General features: G+C 39.2%; 1 protein-coding gene across 2 annotated transcripts; it reads right to left on the reverse strand.

Annotated features, from left to right (window-relative positions):
• Positions 1 to 11,461: 11,461 nt before the first annotated feature.
• Positions 11,462 to 14,884, reverse strand: LOC137728013 (isocitrate dehydrogenase [NAD] regulatory subunit 1, mitochondrial). 2 transcript variants are annotated; one of them, XM_068466893.1, is made up of 4 exons: positions 14,190 to 14,884; positions 13,873 to 14,100; positions 12,152 to 12,230; positions 11,462 to 11,918 (listed from the first exon to the last, which is right to left on the reverse strand). In XM_068466893.1, exons 1-4 carry the CDS (start codon positions 14,715 to 14,717, stop codon positions 11,644 to 11,646), a joined length of 1,110 nt encoding a protein of 369 aa, XP_068322994.1. In that variant the 5' UTR covers positions 14,718 to 14,884; the 3' UTR covers positions 11,462 to 11,643. The 2 variants fall into 2 exon arrangements, with proteins under 2 accessions (XP_068322994.1, XP_068322993.1); XM_068466892.1 differs by having other exon boundaries at positions 13,873 to 14,112; positions 14,190 to 14,876.
• Between the last annotated feature and the right edge of the window lie 2,230 nt (positions 14,885 to 17,114).

Below are 17,114 nucleotides of genomic sequence, written 5' to 3' on the forward strand. Positions count from 1 at the left end.
TACAAGTATTTCAGATTTGCAAAACAACTAAACAGATTACAAAGAGATGTAGATAAGCTAGGACTAAACAGATTACAAAGAGATGTAGATAAGCTAGGATTGTTTAGATATCCTTTGACTGATATTTAACTACGGCAATCTGTTTGAATAGCGGGAGCTGGGATTTCAAACATAGATGACCTGGATTGCTGACTTGGCACACTTTTCGACTTGTACGGCTGATATGGTTTATCACTCCCCCGCAAGCTTAACGGGCGCTGATGAACGGGAAGCTTGGAGAGAAGATATGAGAAATGAGACATTGAAAGGCCTTTGGTTAACAAGTCAGCAAGTTGATCTGTAGTAGCCACATATCCCACGTCAACTTTCTTCCGAACAACCTTTTCACGAACATAATGATAATCGACTTTAATATGTCTCATGCGTGCTTGATAGACTGGATTGGAAGCAACTGCTAGGGCACTTATGTTATCACACCATAGACGTGGAGGTGCAACAGATAAGTGAAGGTTGCGAAAAAGTTGTCTAAACCATGATAAAGTGGCTGCTGTGTATGCTAATTGACAATATTCGGCCTCTGTGCTGGACCTAGAGACACCCCGTTACTTCTTGGAACTCTATGAAATAAGATTACCCCCCAAAAAAAATACAATAGCCACCTGTGGATCGGCGATCATCAGGATCACCCGTATAATCAGCATCGACAAAAGCTGTAAGCGCCAAGGAACTGGGTGTGTAGACTAGAGCATGATCATGAGTGCCTTTTAAATATCGAAGAATTCGCTTCACTGTTGCCCAGTGACTGGTAGTGGGAGAATGCATGTATTGGCATACCTGATTTACGGCAAAGGTGATGTCTGGACGTGTGAAAAATAAGTACTGTAAAGCACCTACCACACTTCGGAATGTAGTGCCATCAGAAATAGGTTCACCCTCATATAAGCTGAGTTTACGTCCAGAAGCAGCGGGAGTGGTTAGTGGCTTTGCATCAGCCATATTTGTCCTCGTGAAAAGATCAAGAATATATTTGGACTGAGATAAGTACATGGCCTGAGAAGTACGCTTTATTTCCATCCCCAGAAAATAACTTAAAGGACCTAGATCCTTCATAAAGAACATATTGCCGAGTTATGCAATCAGACTGGAAATTTGTGAAGTATCATTTCCTGTAATAAGAATATCATCCACGTAAATTAATAAGTAGACCACAGTTTTCCCGTTGAAGAATGTGAAAAGGGAAGAGTGGGCAACGGAAGCAATGAATCCCAAGTCTTCAAGATGATGGGAAAAACATTGAAACCAGGCACGAGGTGCTTGTTTCAAGCCGTATAATGACTTGCGTAAATGGCAAACATAAGAAGGAAATTGAGGATCAACAAAACCTGAAGGTTGACACATGTAAACTTCCTTAGCTAGTGTTTCATGAAGGAATGCATTGTGGACATCAAGTTGTCGAATGGGCCATTGATAGTGTAAAGCAATGGACAATATCATACGAATGGTGGCATGAGTCACAACAGGACTAAATGTTTCACTGTAATCAATACCTTCTTGTTGATGAAATCCATTGGCAACAAGACGAGCTTTATATCGCTCAATGGAACCATCAGATTTTCTTTTAATGCGATAGACCCATTTATTCGGCAGTATATTCATTGATGGTTGAACGGGAACGAGAGTTCATGTTCCGGTACGTTGCAAGGCATTGAACTCGTCCGCCATAGCTATTCTCCATTCAAGAGACTTATTGGCTTGGGAAAAACAAGTCGGCTCAATAATATCGTTAGCTAAAACAGTGTGAAAGCTATATTTAGGATTGGGTTTCCTTATGGCATCCTTTACTCGAGTGATCATTTGATGACCAATAGAAGTAGTTGGTAAACTTGCATTCACAGGTAAGAGTTCTAGGATAGGTGCTACGGCAAGGGTAGGAGAGGGTGTTGGGGTGTGCATTTGAGGTAATGGTTGAGTTGGTGTTGTAGTTGGTGAGTTTATGGAGAGAGATGATGGATGAGGTGGGTTTTGTTGAGATGGGACAGGTGGGGTGGTTTGAGGAGTGTTAATATGAGTAGGATTGGAGTGAGGCGGTGGAGTCAGTGGAGGATAAGGTTGAAGAGATAAAGGGTGTGAATCAATATGTAGGATAGGGGAAACTGTTGATGAATTCGTAGCCATAGTAGGAGTGGTTTCTTTAAATGGAAAACACTTCTCATAAAAAATAACATGGCGAGAAAGAAAAATGCGACCTGTGGACAAATCTAAACACCGATATCCTTGTTGGTTTAAGGAATAACCTAAGAAAACACATTTTTTTGGATCGAAATTCAAGTTTGTTTGTGTTAAAAGTTCGAAGATATGGAAAACAAACACAACCAAAAACTTTTAAAAAATCATATTGAGGAGGTTTTGAAAACAATTTTTGAAAAGGACTCTCATCACCTAAAACTTTGGTTTGTAGCCTATTAATTAGATAAGTGGCAGTGTGAAACGCCTCATCCCAAAAAGAGGTGGGGACAGAGGCATGAGCAAGTAATGTTAACCAGGTTTCAACTAAATGACGATGTTTTCTTTCAGAAATTTCGTTTTGCTCAGGGTGATGAGGACATGTAAGACGATGATTAATCTCATGATTAGCGAAGAATTGTTTGAAATGATTGTTTACAAATTCTCCTCCTCCGTCAGATTGAAACAATTTGATGGTTGTGGTAAACATATTTTCAACAAGCTTTTTAATTGACACAAATGTAGCAAACACATTCGATTTTAATTTTAAAGGAAATAGCCAAGAGTAACGAGAAAAATCATCAACAAACACAACGTAATACTTAAAACCATTCATTGAATAAGTGGGAAAAGTCCATACGTCAGAGTGAATAATTTCTAATGGAAAAGAGGAAACAGAAGTAGACAAACTAAATGGTAACTTATGGCTTTTACCTAGGGGACATGAGTGGCAAAAGTCAGGAGTTACATTACCGCTAAGTGGTAATTTATTTCTATTAATTAAAAACTTCAAAACATTTGATGATGGATGCCCTAATCGAGAGTGCCACATAGTATTTGACACTCTACTTCCTACAAATGCATGGACACCACTGTTATTTGATGAGACATTTGAAAAAGTGTAGAAACCATTCCTACTCCGGTCGTGGAAAAGGGTCTTCCCCGTGTGAAGATCCTGGACATGATAAGAGGTAGGGTAAAGTGTTAGGGAGCAGTTGTTATCATTGGTAAATTGATGGATTAAAATGACATTAGTATAAGCATTAAGGCAAAGTAAGGTATTGGGAAGGTTAAATGTATGGTGTGGTGTGTGGGTGTGTGAATGCAAAAGGAACCAATATGAGTGATATCCAAACCTGTTCCACCCACGACTCCGTTGACATGATCTAAGCCGGTGTAAGGACGTGGATTATTAACTTGTCCAGGGTCATTGGTGATGTGCGCATTTACGCCGGAGTCAAATAGCCAATTTTGAACTGCAGGAGCTGAGGCAGAAGACAATGGTGCCGCAGCAGCAAAGGCTTAGAGTTTGGGTGCTGGAACACGGCCTTTATAAGCCATGTTTAAGCGATTGTAGCAATCAATCGCAGAATGACCAGGATAGCGACAAATTTGGCAGTGTATGCATCCAGAAGAATTACCAGAAGGAGGAGGAGCACCAAGAAGTCCATCATTGACAGCACGGAACTGAGCTCCAGGATGATGATTTGGATTGGCAGGCATGTACTAATTTCTCATATTTGATGATGAGCCACGTCTTTCACAAGAAGATGAAGAGAACGTTCCACGACCACGATAGCCGTGGCTGCCACCATGACCACCTCGAGTGGCAGCGAGAGCTGTGGGTCCAGTTTCTGTAACAAATGAGCAGTGCATCTTCTGCCTGCGTTCAACGCCTAGGAGAAGGGCTTCAAGTGCACTGTAGTTGATGGCTTCCTCACAAGCTTGAGCGGAGGAAACTGTACTTTCATATGTTGGGCCAACATTGTTAAGTATAACAGCAACTAAATCCTAATCGGATATAGGAGCACCAGAGAGTGACAATGTATCGGCAAGACAATTTATTTTATCCAAAAAATCAGAAATGGAAGAATCACCTCTATGAGTATTCATTAACTCACTACGAAGCTGGAGAAGACGACCGGTGGATTGAGAGGCATATCTCTCACGAAGAGTGGTCCAAGAAGAATGGGAACTAGTCTTCCCAATCAAGGCTATTAGTACAGTAGGATGAACGGATGAGTTGATCCATGACATGACCATGGCATCTTGTTGTAACCAGGTGTCAAAATCAGGATTCACCAAGTCGGTGACGTTGCCAACATCATCTTTCAGGAATGCAGGCAGGCATTTGCTTGTTCCATCCACAAAGGAAACAAGATTTCGGCTTCGAAGCAAGGGTAACATCTGGGCATGCCAAAGGGGATAGTTCGTACGATCTAATTTGATCGTAAGAAAATTGGAAGCATTGGGTAGAACAGGGAGAGGAGATTAGGTTGCCATTTGAGTGAGGAGAGAAAAAAAAAACTTCACCAAAACTTCAATACAAAAGCTTCAACACCAAAACTTCACCCACAAAGGTTCAACTCTCAACTACAAAGCTTGAACACCAAAACTTCACCTACAAAGGTTCAACTCTCAACTACAAAGCTTTAACATCAAACAAAGCTTCAACATCAAACAAAGCTTCATCAATGGAGAGCAACTACAATTCTCAAAAGCTTCACACACTCTTAATCAAGATAGTGTGAAGCAAAATCAGTTTATGGTGCCCAACAAAGCTTTAACACAAAAGCTTCACCTACAAAGCTTCAACACAAAAGCTTCACCTACAAAACTTCAACATCAAAGCTTCATCCAATAAAAAAAAAAAAAAAAAACATTTTCGAAAATTCAAAAAATCGAAAATTAAAAAAAATAAAAAAGGAAAGAAAGAAAGAAAGAAATGAGCCTAGGCCTCCATTTCTTTGGGCCTAACAACTTTCATACCAAATATATATGAAGGAGGAGTTTTGGACAACCACTTAGAAAGGAAAATGGTGAAGTTTTGTTTGGAAAATTGCTTACTAGCAAGACACCTCCCTCGACTGGAGACTTGGGGGACTCCTACCATATATCACTACACCTTGGTACTCAGAAATTTCACGACTACTCAGTGCCTTGGATTTTTCAAGTCCCCAACCGAGAAGTTTTCCTCACTCAAGAAATTAAGGGAGCACTACTTCAACCTACAGGGTCCACCCACGAAGTTTCAACAAGCAAACTTCAACAAAATAAAAAATCCAAGCTCGACATCATTGCTCTAATTGAAGAGATCGAGAAGCCTTAACAGCCTTTTGCTAACACCGTTGTCGAAGAACAAAGCTTAGCCATACCACATCTACTACTTTGTCAAATAGCAAAAGTATCCCATATCATCAGGATCGAACATACTCCAGGTTTGACGGACTTGTTTTAATCCTCAAATTCTGGAGTCGGCTCGCTCCTTTGGAGGAAGCCAGAAAACCCTCCAACCCAATTCAAGAATACACATGTGGAAAGTCAAGTACAACAAAGCATGTGCCGATTCATCCATCTTCTCCAAAAACAAGAGTACCTTATATCATATCTTCTCCCTGTTTCTTCTCTTTATCCTTGTTGCTGAATGAGAGACAGGGAGAATGAGTACAATCAGCTAAAACCCAAGATCAACCTACCAATATGAGATTGATTGCTTGGAACCTTGATTGCTTACCTTGTCTGTCACCTCCTTCAATAGATCTCCTCGCTTAGAGACTTGGGGAACTTCTACTATATGGTTTGTATCGCACTTGACCAAACCCAAAACTACAAGTAAGCTTCAAATGAAAATGATACATTACCTTGTGCGTCAACGCCAACTAAAGATACCACTCCTGGATGAAGGAAAAGTACTTCCAAGAAAAGATGCCACATCTACTTAGGATAGAGAAGGCAAGTGAATGCGACACCACACTTCGGTACTTGGAAGTTTCGTGATTACTCAATGGCTTGGATCTTGTAATTCCCAACCGAGGAGCTTTCCTCACTCGGGAACTTAGGGGAGCACTGTTTGTACCATACTTGACCAATCCCGAAACTACTAAGCACCGGTCAACAGTATACCGTCAAGGACCTACAAGACTTTTCCTCCAACCAGGAGGTCAATCACAACGCGACACATGTCGGTATCAGAGGCCAATCATAGCGCAACACGTGTTAATATCAGAGGCCAATCACAACACGACACGTGTCAATGTCAGAACAAAGCTAGAAACTCTCTTCTATAAAAGGGGATCATTCTCCCACAATAACCCCTAATGTCATTTGTACTAAACTATTCACTAGAACTCACTAAAAGAGAGCTTGAACCTATGTATTTGTGTAAACCATTCACAATTAATGAGAACTCCTCTACTCCGTGGACGTAGCCAATCTGGGTGAATCACGTACATCTTGTGTTGTTTGCTTCCCTATCTCTATTCATTTACATACTTATCCACACTAACGACCAGAGCAATCTAGCGAAGGTCACAAACTTGACACTTTCTGTTGTACCAAAGTCTTCGCCGATTTTGTGCATCAACAACTTTATTAATTCTATTTAATAAAATCTTTATAATTTCTTTTTGTTTTCTTTATTGAACAAATAATATTATCTACACTAAGGTAAGAAGGTGAGTTTAGCCTCACAATGGATATAATCGATAACTGGAGGGCCGGCCTTTTAGCTAGTGAACATCACCCACTTGCTTAGGGCCAGCCCTTAATTATTCCAACTCTATACTTCAGATTTTACGTCTTTTCGGCTTTATTCATACTTCATCTATAACAACATATATATTGCACATCATGTTTTAATCATATATAGGTACATCAAGACAAGTGTTTGACCATTTTTGACAAACTGAATTAGAAAAATATCTCAGTTTTTCTTCTCCGAGAACTTAATGTGAGCTCCATCCCCGAATGCCAACATAGGCCTTCGAGAAATGCGTGCGCCCTTGATTGTTGTCCACCTATGTACATCAGAAATTGAAAAGATGATTTAGCTCTGCCAAAAACCATGTAGGCACAAACTAGAATTGCTACTTCTGGTGAGATGCTGAGATTAAAATAAGAGGGGAGTGGTGATATATACCCATATCTGGTGACCAAAACATGGAGAAAGGTGGACAAGTACGCTCTGCTGAACTCGCCCCCTGCACATTGCCTTAATCCGCCACCAAACGACATGAAGTACTTAGATATTACAAGGGAGTCAAGGTCCTAATCCCATACAAAACATAAACATGCATAAACAAAGTTAGTTGTGAGAGTGTTTTGTGATTGCAATCAGATTCTACCAAAAATTGAAGTTATTGTTGAGAATTAAGCTGCATACTAGCTTAATATTGAGCTGCAGATGACAATCCTGCATAAAGAAGCTGAAGAGAATACTGAGATCGAAGAGATGAAGAACTTGTCATTTTTAGTAGTAGCCGTTAGACTTAAATATGTAACAGCTAGTTTAATTTCTATTTTTAAAAACCTACACAGCTGTTATTCTTATCTGTCTAGGATTGTATTGTGTTATTTGATCCTCTCCAAGTGGAAGGATCGTAGCCTTCAATGGCCTGAATGGCTGGAGATTAGTATTTGCTCCCTAAAAAATAGGATTTGAGCATTTGACTGATTTAGGGATATAGGCTTGTATATTCTCTCTTGGATTTTTATTGAAGCATACTGAGCATTCTCTATCCTCTGCGTTCATTCTCTTCTCTACAATATTTTGTCATAAAGTTTCAATCTTTGTGTTTTTAATCAACCTAAAATACCATGCCTGGTACCATTTCAAACATGATATCAGAGCTTTAGGTCTGATTCCAAAAGAGGGGCGTAAACTGTGAGTGAGGATCTTCCTTGAAAATTCCCAGAAGGGATAAATGCGGTTCCTTTATTGGTTGGTTTATTGATACTCACTGAGAAATGGTGGGTTCAAGTTCTTCCAGTGGAGATTCAAGAAGTCCACTGTTCGATGGTGCAAATTACGATTTTTGGGCTGTCAAAATGGAGATTGTCCTCATAGCGCATGATCTATGGGATGTGGTAGAACTTGGAGTACAACCATAGCCGATTCTCAAAGAAGAAGAAGGCTCTAGAGATGAAGAAAGTGAGGTTGAGCACGTTCCAATCGAAGCACCCATCATCTCCAGAGAAGACAGAATCAAAAATGCCAATGAGTTGAGTCTCATTCAAGGAGCAATAACAGATGAGCTTTTTCCTCGCATCAGAAATGAGAAGACTGTGAAAAGGGCTTGGGACATTCTGAGAAGAGAGTTCAGAGCAAATAAAAAGGTAAGAGTTGTAAAACTTTAAGCAGTTATGGTTGGTTTTGAGTATATGAGAATGACAGAAGGTGAAACCCTAGATGATTATTTGGCTACTTGTTGAATTGTGAATAATCTGAAGTCACTTGGTGAAGATGTGCCTGAAAAAAGGATTGCGCAAAAACTATTGATGAGTCTAAGTAGGAGGTATAAGTTCATTGTGTCAATCATAGAGGAAACTCGGGATCTAGATGCCATTAGAACTGAAGAAGTCATTGCATCTGTCAAGGTCTATGATAAAAAATAAGACTTGCATGATGAAAGGGATAAGTTAACAGGAACTGAAAGAGCTTTTAGCAGTCTCAGAGTTGGCAACAACCAAGATACTGGAACTTACAAAGGTTCACAGAATAGGCAAACTCAGAAGTGGCTATAAGAAGGGAACAAATTGGTCTTAAGGTGGAAATTGGAACAATAACAATGGTTCAAGATGGAACAACAACCCTAGAGGAAATTGGAACAATAAAATCAATTCACAGTACAAGCAAGGGAGTAGTAGTCAAAGTGGTGTGAAACCACAGTGCCAAGTCTGTGGGAAATACCATTTTGGTGTGCATATACAAAGGAAAAGCCAAGTGTGGAAAGTGCAACCGGTTTGGTCATATTGCAAAGGACTGTGATAGTACAAGCAAGTAGCCAACTGCACAAAGGAAGAAGAAGTAACCACATGAACCATGTTTTGTGCTTGTCACTCAACTTTAATTGCACAAGATAGAGCTGCATGGTTTGTGGACAGTGCCTGTAGCAATCATATGACCTCTAAAGAGTTTGTGTTGATAAACATTGATAGATTTGTGACATTTAAGGTTAAAATGGGCACTGAAGATCTTGTACAAGCTACTGGAAAATGCACTCTTGTATTTGAAACTAAGCATGGAAAAAGATACATAAATGAGGTGTTGTTGGTTCTAGGTTTGGATGAGAACTTACTGAGTGTAGGCCAGATGATAGAGCATGGATACTATATTTTATTTGGGGGTAATATGGCAGTGATCTTTTATGATTGTAGCCTTAACAATGTTGTAGCAAAAGTGATCATGGCAGGAAATCGATATTTTCCCCTTTTACTAGAATCAATGACTCTTGTAGCAAGGAAGGCATATGTGATTGAAGACTCTTGGGTGTGGTATAGAAGGCTTGGACACTTGAACTTTGCTAGCATGAAAAAGATGCAACAGAAGGAAATGGTACTTGGATTACTTGTTTTGACAGAAATGAAAGATGTGTGTGAAGGCTGTGTATCAGGGAAACATCACAGAGAATCATTTGACAAGGAGAAGGTGTGGAGAGCAAGTCATCCACTTGAGTTGGTATGCACAGATGTGTGTGGACCAATACAAAATGAGTCCATTGGAGGGAATAGATACTTTATCACATTTATTGATGATTTCTCAAGAATGTGTTGGGAATACTTTCTCAGAAATAAATCTGATACCTTCAATGTATTTAAAAATTTCAAAGCTTTTTGTTGAATTGCAATCTGGGTTCAGTTTGAAGAAGCTAAGGAATGACAGAGGTGGTGAATACAGCTCATATGAGTTTCTGGACTACTGTGCAAGCATGGGAATGGAGAGGCAATTGACTATTGCCTACTCTCCTTAGCAAAATGGAGTTGTTAAGAGAAGAAATAGAACAATTGGTGAAATGGCAAGATCCATGATGATTGAGAAAGGAATCCCTGTGATCTTTTGAGCAGAAACTGTGAGCATAGTTGTGTATCTGCAAAACAGATGCTTTACAACATCAGTGTTAGATAAAAAACCTTTTGAAGCATTCACATGTAGGAAACCTGGAATCAAGCATCTGAAAGTATTTGGGTGTATTTGTTATACTCATGTTCCATCACCACTGAGACATAAGTTTGATGATAGAACCAGAAAGGGAGTTTTCATAAGATATGGAAGTTGTCGGAAGAGGTATAGAGTGTATGATCTGCAATCTAAGAAGATTGTACTCTCAAGGAGTGTGATTTTCAGTGAAAACAAGTCATGGAATTGGGAAAGCAACCAAGTGGAGACTCTCTCAATACCTTTCAACCTTGGAGGAAATGATGCAGAAGATGAAATTCCAGAAGAACAAACTGATACAACCCAGTTTGAAAATGATGGAGGTTCTTACTCAAACACAAGTGTTGCTAAGTTAATTGAGAACAATGATGGAAGCCATAGTCAAGGTTCCACACCTAGCTCTACTCTAGTGAAGTTAAGAACTCTGGAAGATATATATGCAAGATGCCACATGACCATTATAGAACCAGAGAGCTATCAAGAAGCGGCAAATGATGTAGCCTGGCAAGAGGCTATGAATGCAGAGTTGGAAGTGATTGAAAAGAACAGTATTTGGGAACTTGTTGAGAGGCCTGCTGATAAGCCTGTTATAGGTGTGAAATGGGTGTTTAAGACTAAGCTTAACCTGGATGGAACAATTCAAAAACACAAGGCTAGACTTGTGGCAAAAGGTTATGCATAGAAACCTGGGATAGTTACAATGAAACCTTTGCACTAGTGGCAAGGTTAGACACAATTCGAACTCTCATTGCTCTTGCAGCACAAAAGGATTGGAAGGGCACCCGAAAGCAAGAGTTCAGAAGATGTAGGAACTTGTATTGTGCCTACCATCCCTGGTACTTTACACTGCCAAGGAACATCTGGAAGTAGTTGGTGAGCTCGTTGATTTCAGGGGGTTAGGGTGGGTAGAGAGAACTTTCGTCTGGTGCTCGAACATAGAACCACAAGGGATGCGTTTGCTGTGTTGGATAAAAGAGACTGCAAAAGGAATATGAGCATGGTTGCGTTGCGTCTAACCAAAGAACGGATGTCCTGGTTTGAAAACAAAATGAATTCAAACGCCTCCTAGTCATCGAAAAGAAGTGAGAGAGATTCTCATCTGTCTGTTAGTTTCTTCGGTTTCATTTCCATCGTTTGGCGTTGGCCTTACCGTAGAATTCTGTCTGATGTTAATGACACCGTCCCAGGTCAATGATAGATGTACTACACATAACCCAATCTCAGACCACATAACAAGCTGGACAAATTTTATTTGACAATATATGAGCTTACATATGAATTCTGGGAAGAAAAAGCAAAGCAAGGTTTCATCAAATCAAAACTTCTTTATTACTGAATGCTGTTGGGATCAATTCCGATTATTCCCGAATAGGGAAAAAAGAAATATTGCATTTCGACAGATGTAGGATAACCTACCAACAATGTAGAATAAAAAAAAAACAATTATAAACGTGACTATGTGAGGCAATGGACATGTTCCCCGTCAATCAGTCCAGGTTAGCAATAACGGCATCAACAACCTCTTGGGTGCTGCTGACTCCACCGAGATCTTTTGTCCTGTACTTGCCTTCTGAGATTACACGTTTCACCGCTGTTTCAAGTCGATCAGCAAATGAAGGAAACTGGAGATGCCTCAACATCATTGCTGATGACAGAAGCAAAGCCACTGGATTGGCCTTCTTTTGCTCCCATAACTTTTCGTTTCCGACATTTCCTGCTGAAGCACCTTGCTCAAAAACAGCGTGATCAGCACCCACATTTCCTGTAGTAACCCCAAAGAGACAATGAGGCAGAGTTTAGAAGAGACCGACTACAAGAACAAGATAAATTATAAGTGGTGATCAGCGCTTGAAGCAGATGATCTTTCTTCTATGGAAGGGTGGAGTAGATATATCATGATGGAGTTAACAAAAACAACTTAAAAAAAAGGGTATAGGATTTGCAACGACTCGCAGAATAATATAATCAATCAAATTTATTAATAAGGACTTCTACCTCCTGGCATGACACCAGTGCCTCCAGCAATACCAGCTGCCGTATTTGCCACTAGATTTCCATAAAGATTGGGAGTGACCTGCAAGACATGAAACAACCTCTGTAAATGGCACAGGAAAAGAGTAGCACATATAACCAACTATGAAGTTCGAAACTATGCAAACATCTATTTTAAATTTTCAATAGACAACTTAGTTTTAGCTCAACAACGTAGACAGGTCTTTTGGCTAAAATGAAGAGCAAGCATGAAACATCCGAAGCTCAGAGTTGGGCCCAGACCAATAAGTTATTCTCAAATGCAAGATGATCCAACACACAAAGCCTTTTGCCAGTGTGGGGTCTGGGAAGTGCCACATGGACACAGTTTTACCATTTTGTGGAAAGAATATTTTCCCATTTCAAACCCGGATGACAAGGGTAAACACCAAATCCTAGATTCAATTTACCCTCCCCCCCACCAACTCCCAAAGAACAGAAAAATCTGAGTTCATGATCAACATGTGAGACAAGAAGTAAACCCATTAGAAACACAAGAGGAACAAGATGTTGATCCAAGTTAAAACAGCAGAACCAGGAATTTCACATTAGAAAACAAGGTAGATGAACACACTATCGGACTATTTGTGTTGAATTCGACTTATGAATCCATGCTTAATATTTCACTTGAGTGCATCCGGATTGTTCTTTTTTCCCTGCTTTAAATAGAGCATTACTATCTTTCTATGCTTACTTCTTGACAACCACATGAACATCACAGAGACATCAAACTCTAACAGCTCACTCAATGTTTTGATGTGACTCACAGGTTTTATACTCTCAAACCTTTTCCAATTACTCTTCTAAGTTTTCGTAGGTCATCACAATAGCAAAATACCTACAAGAGCTACTCTTTCCCTTTTCTTCAGTCCAAAACTAATAGTAATAGAGAACGTCTAAATTTTGCATCATCAGTTGGCATATGAGCCTATGCAAGATTCTCCACATGTCATGAGTACCTAATATATTTCATAAACTTATATCCACCGTCTGTATTATGGATCAAACCAAACCTGAAGCATATAAGAAGATTAGAACAAAACCACCGTTTCTTGCCTAACAAACAATAGAAATGGTTTTTGCAATTCAAATCATATTCACAATTCAGATCATAGAAAACCCAAAAACTTGAAACTTTTCACATTGCCACCATTTCAACAGCCAAAAAAATTTTTAAAAGACATATCACTAATGTTAAAAAAAATAAAAAATAAAAAGTATTTCATAATAATAGCATAGTTGCAAATTCATCAAAATTCCATCCAGTCAAATGGAGTCAACGAAGTATTTTCCTGGAATTCCTAGTTAAAAACACGCAGTTCATCAATCCACGAAACCTGAACTTTGCTTAAAATTGATGAAAATTAAATTAATTGGCAGCCGCCCCCCTCTAGGTAGCAAGTTATTCCAATGCAGTTTTTAACTAACTTCTTATTAGTTACTCCAAGCTCTTAAATATGAGAGAGAAAGGACAGAATTTGTTGCTAAACAAACTCCTAATCACCAGGCAAACACATCTGCCAAACAAAATCCTGGTAACCCACGTCAGACCAAGTCCATAATTTAACCAAATTATCCAAAGTTAGTCAAAGATTAACAAAGAGAAAAACTTTAACCCTGCCATGAACACATCCACATATAAAAACCAGATTCACAAAACAGATTTTGAGCTGAAGGCACATTACCATCACATCAAATTGCTCCGGCTTCGAAACGAGTTGCATACAGCAATTGTCCACAATGATCTCATTGTAGTTAATACTTGGGTACTTTTTAGCAACCTCTCTGCATGACTCCAAGAACAACCCATCAGCCAGCTTCATAATGTTGGCTTTGTGCACAGCAGTCACCTTCTTCCTGTTGTTCAAATACGCGTACTCGAAAGCGTACTTGGCGATTCGCTCCGAGCAGAACTTTGTGATCACCTAACACAATCATAATCAATTCCCGATTTCTCACAAAATTGCAGAGCAAAAAAGATTGGATTTGAGTTTTTGATTACCTTGAGGCTTTCGACGACGCCGGGGACGACCTCGTGCTCAAGCCCGGCATATTCACCCTCGGTGTTCTCTCTAATTACGACAATGTCCACGTTCTCATGGCGGGTGGGTAGACCGGGGAGGTTGAAGCAGTTGACTAGCGACGCGTACAGGTCGAGCTCTTTTCTCAGCTGGACGTTTAGCGAGCTCACTCCGCCGCCCATCGGAGTCTTCAGGCCGCCCTTCAAGCACACCTTGTTTTTCCGGATCGACTCGATCACCTCCGCGGGGACCCGCTTCAGGTCGCCGTGGACGTCGTATCGCTCGAAGTACACGGGAGCGTGCATCGCTTCCATGACTTGCTCGACGGCGTTGGTGACGAGCGGGCCGATTCCGTCGCCAGGGATCAGGGTTACGGGCCGCGGGGCACCGTCTCCGGGTCGGGGCATGTAGGTGACGGATCGGGTGTTCGGGTCGGGTTTGGGAAGGAAGTGTGCGGGCGTGGGGCGGTGGGTGAGGTTTTTTAGGATCGGGAGGGTCCGACGGGCCATGGCTGAGTGTTAGGGTTTTGGGTTTTTTTGGAGGGAGGAGGTTGTCGGATTTGCGAAGGGTCGACTTTTTGTTGCAGAGGAGTTGAAGTTGAGCGGGTGATTGACTAGCGAGGGGAATTGGAAAATATGAGAAAGTTGGAGGACTTTTTTACAATAATTCCACGTTCCAATTCGCGTTTCTGGGTAGACCTAATTATGTTGTCAAATTGTCCTAATAATTTCAGTGCTCCATTTTAGGGTATATGCCTAAATTTGTTGGGTTTATTTGTAAGCACACGCATTTTGACACACATTTTAGCATTACAAAATGAGTTCCGCTAAGTGTGTCAAAAATCTGTGTTCTCCAGATTTTAACCCAAATTTGTTTAATAGTACTTTTCTCAATTTTTAAATTGAATCTTTTATTGAAAGTCATTTAGTCCTCACTAGTGTAGTGACCTTCTTTGTGAAAATTTGAAAGACTTTAGCCGAATTATTGAATAGATAAACGATATTATCTACATTAAATGTGGAAGGAGTGGGCTAAGCTTTATAATAAGTTTGTTATAATAATGGGGTTCAACTTCGTCTTTGGCAAAATTCGAACCTAAGACCTCTTAGGTACAAGTGAATGAGAATATCACTAGATATAATACTAAGTGGTTCAAAGTGGAGGAATATTAACAATTGAATACTAACCGACTCTTTTTTATTGATGCAATGATTAAAAACTAAATCATAAATAATATCAAACTTACTTCTACGAGATTTAAATCTAAAATCTCTTACTTTCACGTATCATTTTACATTTTACATGCATTTTTTTCCACATCCTTCTCTTCACCCTCCTATATTCTTATTCATGCCTACGGAATAGGATCCTCTTTGGATCCTTTTTATGGAGATCCGAATAATCAATCAATTAAGTATGTTCATAGTACATCATGTGTTTAGAAATCATTTTGAATTTAAAATTTAAAATTGAATATAAATAATAATTAACGAAAAATGATTGTACGATATTTGATGAATAAATACAATTGATTCATCATTAGATTCCCACAAAAAGGATCCGAGGATCCTCATTCCATGCCTACAATCAATCATGTCCTTTTAGTTCACGTAATGTCAATCTTTTTAACTTTTCACATGTTCACTATTCTTTGATAATCTTAATCAACCTTCACAATCGCAAATATGATTTAAGTCGCGTCAAGCGTAAAATATTTATCAAATAGACCGACACAATAGATGCAACAAACTAAGATAATTAAGGAGTTTTTTTTTTTTTTTTTAACTAAGATAATTAAGGAGTTACAATAGAAGCTTGCGTCTTACCGCATACCAATTTCTATTCACTTATTTGAGAGGGTATATGGCACTTACAATGACCGGTGAGCGTACATTAAACACATGGAAGTATAGTTCGTTTAATATTTTTTCACTTTCGAGCATTGGCCCCAATCCCAACAGGATCCTCTTTGGATTCTTTTTGTGAAGATCTTGAAAATTCGGGAATCATGTTCGTTCTTCATATATCATGCGATCAGTTTTTGTTAGGTACTGTTTCTGTTTAATTTAAATAAAAAAATTTAAAGTGATTATGCATATGGCATGTAAATTTGTGGGTTGCAAAATTTTTTGGAACAAAATCAAATTATTCCGAGAATTTTGGTATATCAAACACATTAAGCTTTCAAGCTTGAACTACCTAGACTGACCAAGTCCATGTTGAAATAATTCTTTAAAACAAGACTCCACTAGTTCTTTTTAGGGGTGGGTTCAGTTTCATTCAGTTCAGTTTTTTGCCAAAACTGAAACCAAACCGAAACTTTGATTTTTTTCGGTTTTGTTTTGTTCAGTTCAGTTTCGTTATAGTTTCGGTTTTTATTTATTTTATAAAACTTGATCTTTTTTTTAATATGGAATTTAGAAAAGAGATTTGCATTGGTATACTAATAATAAGAAACGGGGAAAGTGGAAAGTGGGAAGGTAGTGTACGAATACAAGAACATATAAACCAATCTTATTCTATCAATAACCTCAATTGCACAGAAAAATGATCACCGTATCCATTCAAAAAACAAACAAATGGAGAAGTTCTTCCAAGTTCCAAAACTTTCCTCTATAACCAATGATCAATCCTCCCTAATTGAACCAAGTATGCTCCTTGAAAAAGCCCTAGGCTTAGTTTCAAATTTAACAACAAAGTTTCACAAAAGAAATATCATAGGCATACATTCATAAAGTGTAAACAGATTCGTTTCTGTTTGGTTCTGTTTCCAAACCTCCGAAACCGAAACCGAACCAATAAGGTTTGGTTCAGTTTGGTTTTTTCTTTTTCCGTTCCCTTTTTTTTTCTTTTTTTTCCTTCAATTTTCGGCTTTTTGAACCCACCCCTAGCTCTTTCCCTAATTG

The sequence above is a fragment of the Pyrus communis genome, chromosome 3 (assembly GCF_963583255.1).
Source record: "Pyrus communis chromosome 3, drPyrComm1.1, whole genome shotgun sequence".
Taxonomy (NCBI): domain Eukaryota; kingdom Viridiplantae; phylum Streptophyta; class Magnoliopsida; order Rosales; family Rosaceae; genus Pyrus; species Pyrus communis.